The 9,683-nt window shown below is 33.5% G+C and overlaps 1 protein-coding gene across 1 annotated transcript; it reads left to right on the top strand.

Moving 5' to 3' along the window:
* The first annotated feature begins 1,647 nt into the window (after positions 1-1,647).
* LOC127727008 (uncharacterized) lies at positions 1,648-8,076 on the top strand. Its single transcript, XM_052234379.1, has 4 exons — positions 1,648-1,710; positions 4,262-4,330; positions 5,103-5,189; positions 7,857-8,076. The coding sequence occupies exons 1-4, from the start codon at positions 1,648-1,650 to the stop codon at positions 7,956-7,958; spliced, it is 321 nt and encodes a 106-aa protein (XP_052090339.1). The 3' UTR covers positions 7,959-8,076.
* Positions 8,077-9,683: the final 1,607 nt, after the last annotated feature.

Here is a 9,683-nt window from a genome sequence, read left to right as displayed (position 1 = left end):
GAACAAGTTGGCAAGAAGAGGAGCACAGTTGGTATCCTTAGAAACGCCGATTGATGTTTTATAAAATGATAATAGAAAAGAGAAATTGAACTCTAATGACTTCAATACAAACAGTATGATTGGTAAAACGATGCGAAGGAACAAATCGAACGTAAAGCTTGAATTACATCGCAATTTCGTGATTTTATAAGTTTTAAAATGTTACTATAAGAATTGAATGTTTCTTTTTGTAAGTGTATTGCTATGAAAAAGCGACGAACGAAGTAGAATCGCGAAGTAAACTTTTATCGCATACATGTACATTATTTGATCAAAGAAAAAGTTAACGAATAGTTAGGTTCGTTGAGCATTCAGTAAAACTAATCGCTGTTAAATTACATCCGTTTCCGAAAACTCTCACCTATATCTGTATCATATGCATAAAGAAATCCCTTATGGATAGCCACGCCTATCGTTTCCGGTGCCATCGAACCACTTACTGCAGCATTCAAATCTGTGTATGGTAATCGATAGCATGACATCGTAGATTTTCAACAGACTAGATTTTGAAGAACACTTTAAAAAATTAAATTGGAGAAAATAATCAATTTTCGTTAAATTGCATCTCGCCTGTAGATGCGACATGGGTGTTTATAATTTTGTAAATCAAATGGAACATTTTTGATCCGTTATAAATCGAAGTTAGTCATAAGGATTCTGAATATGAGAATGACCGACATGAAAAGACGGTGTATAACCGTAGAGCCAGCTTGTCTTCATGAAAAAGAATTATCAGAATGTGAGCCAGACAAAGAAATTCAGATAAATGGGGTATTGAATTCATTTTTTTGGTTTTTAGCTATTTTTGGAATATTTAATCCTATTGCCTTAAGTGAGGATCAACAAATATCACACCCGAACACTAATCGGATACTCAAATATGTTTGCTCGTTCACCATTTTTTTCAGCTTTGCAAATTTCTTCAGACATCTTTCTACATACATGGATGTTGATGATTTCGAGAAAGGGATTCCAAAAATATTAATATCATTATTCTTCGTGCAGTGTATGATTAATACGTTTGTTTCAAACAGATTATCTAATAACAAAAGTGATATGTTTACTTTTCTTAAGAACTGGAGAAAATGTACATTGACCTCCTATAAAGACAGAAAATCTTTGAGAAGAATATCTAACTTGGCCGTTATCATTACGTGTGCTCTAATTGGAGGAAATATCGTATTTTTCGGCTATGTAAGTTATCGAGTTGATTTTTTTGACAATGTAATTGCCCCATATACAAGAGCGGATTCCCTTGCAGATTTCCTTAAAGGAGTGTATCTTCTTGTGAAGGTTTTCTTGTCAGGTTCCTGGCTTGGACTTTGTGGTTTAGAAATTCTCATTACACTGCTGTTAGGGAAAGAGTTGCGAATTTACATTGAGCATCTTCAGAACAGAATCAACAACAAAAATAACGATTTAGAAGACCTACGACAACAGTATACTTCTCTTTGTGATTTGATCGAGAAAGCTAATGATATGTTTAAATTGTACAATGGCAGCACGTGGGTTACATCAATTGCTCATATATTACTGCTCTTATACAGTCTGATTTGGTTTCCAGATACACGCCATAACACTTTGGTTTTCCTTGCTCATATATTTTGGATGGTTGCTGTAACAGTAATGTTATTGGCTATAGCTATTAGCTGTACTATTGTCAGCAATCTGGTAAGATAGAAATATAGCTATGTGGTCTATCTTATTCAAAATGAATTGTTTATTGATGTGTTTGACAACGAAATAGCTAAAAATAGAAACAAAATAAAATAAGGAGATGTGCAATATATGTTATTAAAATAAAGATCTCTGATATAAGCTTCGACTGACACGCGAGTTCCGATATCTGAATTTTAATCAAGATTGGGTGATGTTATATGAATTTCAATAAGGCATTTATCCAACAGTCCAAATGAAGCGGACTTTAGCAACTATAGGTCCCCGTACGGTTTTCAACAATGAACAAAAACCATACCGTATAGTCCGCTATAAAAGGCCCCGACATGACAAACCTGTGAAGCAGTTCAAACGGAAAAAAACAACGGCCAGATTTATGACAATACAACAAACCAAACACAAATTTGGACAGACATCATTTGGTTCATTTGTATGTTTCGGAGTTTAGTGTGGCGTCCATTTCGCTGAACTAATATACATTTTGTTTGGGGGGCAGCTGAAGCCCGCCTCCGGGGCGGGAATTTCTTCTCGTTGCGTTGAAGACCCATTGGTGGCCTTTGACTGTTTTCGTCTAATTGGTCAGGTTGTTGTCTCTTTGACACATTACCCGTTTCCATTCTCTAGTCTATATCAACCAACGATAACAACTGAATGTCAGTCTCCTGACTTGGGACAGGTACATCTATACAGAACGTGGCGGGGTTAAACATGTTAGTGAGCTCTCAACCCTCCCGTAACCTTGAACATTAGTCCGTAACCTTGAACATTAGTATAACTACACAACAAAAGAATAAACTGTAAAATCAGTTGCAAATGACAGGACTCGGTACTTTTCGAAAAATAATTTAGAAATAAATAAATAAAAGAGTAAATAATACGCCCATTTCTAGGATTAAAAACAAAATCCAAGTATACTCGCAAAGCGGTGTATGTTCGTACCGGCCGGCAAGGCAGGCAACAATGTGGTGGCAGTATGGCGTAAATATTACACGGATGTCCTTAAGAATGGAATTATACATTCAACTACATTCAAGGCCGTGCGCTTCGCAGAGAGTCAAAAAGTAAATAACCATGTCACTACCGCAGCTCAGCTAAATGCATCCTTTACAAAATTTGAAAGCCCCTGCTGTGTATTAGCTTCCTTAAACTACACAAAAACCCGCTACTAATCTTTGTACACTACACTACTAATCTTATCAAACATAAGTTCTCTTATTTAATTCAATGGTCCTTTGGAAAATCTGGTTGCAGATTTATTTGCTTCAACTCATATAAAGCCTTCTTCTGTGATAAAAAAAGGGAAATATGCTAAAAATACTTACTGGAACTGTGATGAGATGATTAAAGTTTTAAATTTTCTTCTTGACAACATCTATGTACGTTTCGACAATAAAGTTTATCGACAGGTTGTAGGTTTTCACAAGGGCACCAACTGCACCAATCTAATAGCAGACTTATTGTTATGAATCACAGATAATGGCAGAACTCAGTAAAGATATTTTTGACTTGAATAATTAAGAATTTTCGTATTTTACTGCTGAAAGTTACACAAAGGAAAATACTTGAAATAAATCTTATACAGACAGAAAGAATTGTCCTTTTCTATATTAAGATATTTCAGTTTCACACGGGAAACTCTATACAAAAAATTACAACAAAAGAGACGACTTTTCGTTCCCGATTGTTCATCCTGTTGATACTGTTTACTTATATGTCATTGTTTGTATTGTATTATGAAAATTATTGATGTTGTAATGTTTATGCCCTTTGGGGCCCATAATTGGAAATAAAATATCTTCTTCTTCTTCTTCTTCTTCTTCTTCTTCTTGGCATTGCACAAGATCATAAGTTTCTCAGACTATTTATGACGTCTTTACAATCAATCCGTTGGATGTTTAATGGTTGATACTTAATTTTTGAGAATATCATTTATTTATTAGTTGTAATTGGCTTTGAACTAGCTTTCATTAGCTGCCAGAACTCTTATTTCGGTGCTTTGTGTCTATTGTTTTAATGTTAGTTATTTTTGTGCCTCGTTGGTTCGTGTCTGTCATATTTGTTTTTCTTAAATTGTTTTGTTATAAATTAGGTCGTTATTATTCTCAATTGTATTGTTTCACTTTTTATGTCGGGGCCTCTTATAGCCGACTGTATACGGTATATGGATTTTTCTCATTGTTTAAGGTCGTACGCGGGTTGCCTATGATTGCTTGCATCCACTTAAATTGAATATAAGCGGTTAGCTTTCTCATTGGCAATTATACCACATCTCCTTATTTTTATACTGGGTGGCTATGCAGGGTCTTTTAGTAAACATTTTTTTTCAGAACAGTAATGTTTTACAATTTTATTATTCTGCCATAAAAGGGGGAATTTATAAGCCTATTCAAAAACTCGCCATTAAGATCTAAAAATTAAAAGACAAATATCATGAAAGAATATAAATAATATGTGAAACTATTGACAAACAAATCGAACACCAAAACACAAATCCAAAAGAAACAGTACAGCAATTTATAGTGCTTTCTATCTTTTCCTTTTGTAGGCACACAAACCAAAGCATATCTTGTATGTTCTACCTCTAAGAAACGTGTCAACTGAATATTCACTTCAGGTAAATTATACCCGTTATTTAGTAAATCTTGCAATATGTTTCCTGCAGTGGTTTGTTTTCTTGTGTATTATTGAAGACAACACTTGTGTATTATTGAAGACAACACTTGTGTATTATTGAAGACTGTATGTTGACATCTAGATGTCTTTTGGATTTTATTGTCGTTGAATTGCAGTCTCACATAAATATACCCAGAATCTCTTTTAATTCTTATTATTTATGTACCTACTACTATCGGATGTTTTACCTTCCCTAGTGACTATACCGTAAGGTCTTGCACGTCGATGTATGAATAAAACTGGACTCGTGATTTGTCAACGTGAAAAAAGTTCAAATACTAGTATTTGAAACATGTTGATACTGTTGTCTCTTATTTAACGTATGTTGCTATGGTATCGTTATGTAAAGTATTCTGTCGCACAGGTCATTTGGGGCGTTGAAAATAAGAAAAGAAGGCAGTATATGTACACATCTGTTATTGTAATATAGTATGGATAAGAGCAAGCAGTATATGTACACATCTGTTATTGTAATATAGTATGGATAAGAGTAAGAAGTATATGTACACATCTGTTATTGTAATATAGTATGGATAAGAGTAAGAAGTATATGTACACATCTGTTATTGTAATATAGTAAGAACACATTAAACATAATTAAATAGTATTTACACAAACAAACAAAAAAAAACACAAAAAAAAAGAAAAGAAAAATAAGACCAAATACAGAAATAATCAGACCATTTATTTTATAATGCTTTATTTTATTACAGTACAGTACATTTCTGAAACAGCTGACTGACCCCGTTGGAATTTCTGTAATGAACCTATTCATCATTGACAAGACAACTTTTCTGACTGTAAGATTATGCTATTGGTATTTTTTAGATATTTTACATTAAACTTCATCAATTTATTTCACAATTTCACAAGCAGGATCATTCCTTACTTAATCTACGGTATCACAATTTTTATATGTCTATTTTGAAGTTTTGACAACAATATGTCATATCTATCAACATCTAACATATTTAAGACGTTCAAAATTGCAATGATGATCTATTTCAATAAATGTTGTACACAAGATATCTTAGAATTTGGGGGCCTCGGTGGCCGAGTGGTCTAAGTAGTTGAACTACTGTATCACTAGCCTGTCAACACTGAGGTCAACACTGGGGTCGTGAGTTCGAATCAGGCTGGTGACTAGGATTGTCAGTTCGTAGGTTCTCCCCGGGCACTCCACGTGCCTCCACCAATAAAAACTGACCGTCACGAAATAGCGCAATGGTGCTGAAAGTGGCGTTAAACACAAATAAACCAATCAACCGATCTAAGAATTTAAAAGGAGTAAGTATTCCACCACAAACCAAAATTCGATCGATTTGTAAAGCCATTCAAAAACGGGTTATTTGGCTTTGGTTTATGATGACCTCCAATATTTATTTTGCAACAAAACGTTAATTTGAAAACTATTTAAAATTGACACAGCAATCAATATGAAGGGTTATAATGCTAATACGACGAATGGTGTTTAACGACATTGACAGGCCTTTAAACCCTCGCGCCATCACGGCTTGTTGTCCCCTTGGTGGGCACCATTTGTTAAATCATACATCGGAATTCCAATGGGGACAATCTGTACACCACTTATTGCGGACCTGTTTCCGTATTGTTATGAGTTATAATTTATGAGTAAAATTAGCAAAGACCCATCGAAACAACATCTGATACAAAAAATTTAATAACGCTTTTAAATATTTGGATGATATATTGGCTCACAATAATGACGACTTCAGTATGTACACTAAAGAGATTTATCCTGCTGAATTGACTTTAATTAAAGGTAATACTAACAATGAACACTGCTCTTTCCTGGATCTTGATATCTATATCTTTAACGAGAAGCTTAATACCAAAATTTATGATAAAAGAGATGATTTTTCATTTCCTATTGTTAATTATCCATTTTTAGATGGTGACTTTCCCTTGTCACCATCTTATGGTGTTTATATATCTCAACTTGTTCGATTCGCTCGTGTATGTAACAACGTATTTGATTTTAACGAAAGAAACCTCTGTATTACTGAAAAATTATTACACCAGGGTTTTCGATATAACAAACTAGTCAAAACATTTACTAAATTTTATCATCGTCATTCGTAAATATAAATCAACATGCAGACATCTTATACGTTCAGGTATTTTACATCCAATCTTTTATGGTAATATTCTATTCAAAGCACAAAAATGTCGACATTCCCCTCTAACCAAACCTTTAAACAGACTTATTCAGAAGGGATATAGTTACGATACTGTTGTCAGGTCATTAAAGATGGCATATTTTGGTATTAATATTGATTCACTCATAAGGTCTTTGCATCGCAAATAAACACATTTATTCTAAAACCAGTTGTTGGCATGATACGAGTTATGTTCTTCTCATATATTTTATGATGGTATGATAATAAACCCCTAACGGGAGGAATTGTGCTTGATTTTCATATGATGAAGACATAATCTTTCAATCAGTTTAATTGAGGTCTGGAGCTGGTATGTCAGTGACTGCTAGTAGTCCTTTGTTAATTTATGTATCATTGTCATTTTGCTTAGTTTCTTTTGTTACCTATTCTGACATCGGACTCGGGCTTCTTTTAAACTGAGTTTTACTGTGCGTATTGCTGTGTGTTTGTTTATTCTACACTGGCTAGAGGTATAGGGGAGTGTTGAGATCTCAAAAAACATGTTTAACCCAGCCGCATATTTGCGCCTGTCCCAAGTCAGGAGCCTCTGGCCTTGTTAGTCTTACATGTTTTTTTAATTTTAGTTCATTTATATGTTTTGGAGTTTAGTGTGACGTCCATTTTCATTGAATTAGTACACATTTTTGTTTAGGGGCCAGCTGAAGCCCGCCTCCGGGTGCGGGATTTTCTCGCTGTGTTGAAGACCCATTGGTGGTCTTAGGCTGTTTTCTGCCTTTGGTCGGGTTGTTGACTCTTTGACACATTCCCCATTTCCATTCTCAATTTTATTGTTTGGTTTAGTTTTTTTTTTCGAAAGGGTGTATATCTGGTATTTGGTATTGAAGACAGATCGTTGAAAGTCTGTTAAAACTATTAACTTTTCTGAAAATTCTGAAAGGATAAATACGAAAACAACCCGATTGAAACTCATTTCCAAATTCATATGAATGATAAAGCAAGTGTTCTTGTCTATTCATCATTTTGCCTCTGAACATTTTGCTGGTATTCTTAAATCAAGAGCACAATTGTCAGAGAATTGCTGTATGCACGAGACAGGTATTCGACTACATGAATTTCTACAGACAACATACAGAGTTAATCTTATGTGTTCAATTCACACTTTATACTAAGATATGGACGGATTGCATAGCAGCTTAGCTTGTTTAAAAAAAATACAACGTTTACTAAACAGTTTTGCTTACAATTATATAATTTTGGAAAACTAAGAATACAAAATTATTTTGGTTAATATTTACACTTATAACATTGGCATCTTTTATTCTTCAGTTAAGTGGGATGCTGGCAACTTATTTCGTTGTACTTCTTCAATTTAAACAGTCACTGGAACCTACAACCAGTTCTAACTCAACTTTATTATCAACAGTTTGAAGTAACCAGTTCTAACTCAACTTTATTATCAACAGCTTGAAGCAACCAGTTCTAACTCAACTTTATTATCAACAGCTTGAAGTAACCAGTTCTAACTCAACTTTATTATAAACAGCTTGAAGCAACCAAATCTAACTCAACTATATTGTCAACAGCTTGAAGTAACCAGTTCTAACTCAACTTTATTATAAACAGCTTGAAGCAACCAGATCTAACTCAACTATATTATCAACAGCTTGAAGCAACCAGTTCTAACTCAACTTTATTATCAACAGCTTGAAGCAACCAGATCTAACCCAACTTTATTATCAACAGCTTGAAGCAACCAGTTCTAACTAACCTTTATTATTAACAGCTTGAAGCAACCAGTTCTAACTCAACTTTATTATCAACAGCTTGAAGCAACCAGATCTAACTCAACTTTATTATCAACAGCTTGAAGCAACCAGTTCTAACTAACCTTTATTACTAACAGCTTGAAGCAACCAGTTCTAACTCAACTTTATTATCAACAGCTTGAAGCAACCAGATCTAACTTAACTTTATTATCAACAGGTTGCAGCATCCAGTTCTTACTCAACATTATTATCAACAGCTTGAAGCAACCAGATCTAACTCAACTTTATTATCAACAGCTTGAAGCAACCAGTTCTTTCTCAACTTTATTATCAACAGCTTGAAGCAACCACATCTAACTCAACATTATTATCAACAGCTTGAAGCAACCAGATCTAACTCAACTATATTATCAACAGCCTGAAGTTAACGGTCCTAACTCAACTATATTATCAACAGCTTGAAGCTAACGGTTATATCTTACATTTATTATGAACAGCATGCAGCTAACTGTTCTAACTCAACATTATTATCAACAGTTTGAAGTAACCAGTTCTAGCTCAACTTTATTATCAACAACTTGAAGCAACCAGTTCTAATTCATCTTTATTATCAACATCTTTAAGTTACATTTGAAAATGACATACGAGATCATACGAAGGTTGAAAGGTGTTGGTTTCAAAAAAGCTAAAATTTAAACTGTACAAAATCTTACTGGTAAAATATATATTTAAATATATTACATTTCTAAATGATTATAACTTTTTAGTGTGATTCCTAAGATTTCTTTTGTTATTTCATTTATTCGCGATTGCCATATATAGGCTTAAACTTGGAGAAACCAATTGTGGATCTAGTAAGTATAGATTCAGTTAATTCTATTTGAATAAAATAACAATAACATAAAACAGAATTGACGTAAAAAAGAATTGTTTATTCTTACATGGCCTTCAGAAGGAATGTTTTCCAGAAGTCTTAAAAGGGAATTGTCATGTTATGTTATGGCCTTTAGAAGGAATTAATAGTTATATCTAAAGTAGGCTTGAGTTGATAAATTGTGAAACGGTATTGATTTAAATGACTTTCAGATTTTTTTATGCTTTATGCTTATTTTTAATATAATTGAAAAGTGCAAGAATAGTTCTTATTGAAAAAATGTCTATTTGAAAAATATCAAACACAATCGCGACTTACGTTTGGTGTATTATGGGTAAATCACGTCAAAGCCTCAAAATATTTTTAACTTATCGAAGAAGATAACAGGTGTTCATACATATGTTGAAATACATATTCATTGCTAAATACAATAGGAAACGCCTACTTTACTGTCTTGAAGATCAATGTCTTACTATAGGTATCACATAAACTTAACATCATCAATGAACCATG

The sequence above is a fragment of the Mytilus californianus genome, unplaced genomic scaffold (assembly GCF_021869535.1).
Source record: "Mytilus californianus isolate M0D057914Y unplaced genomic scaffold, xbMytCali1.0.p SCAF_19, whole genome shotgun sequence".
Taxonomy (NCBI): domain Eukaryota; kingdom Metazoa; phylum Mollusca; class Bivalvia; order Mytilida; family Mytilidae; genus Mytilus; species Mytilus californianus.
The sequence above is the reverse complement of the archived record's forward strand: the minus strand, read 5'-3'. Positions and strand labels throughout refer to the sequence as shown.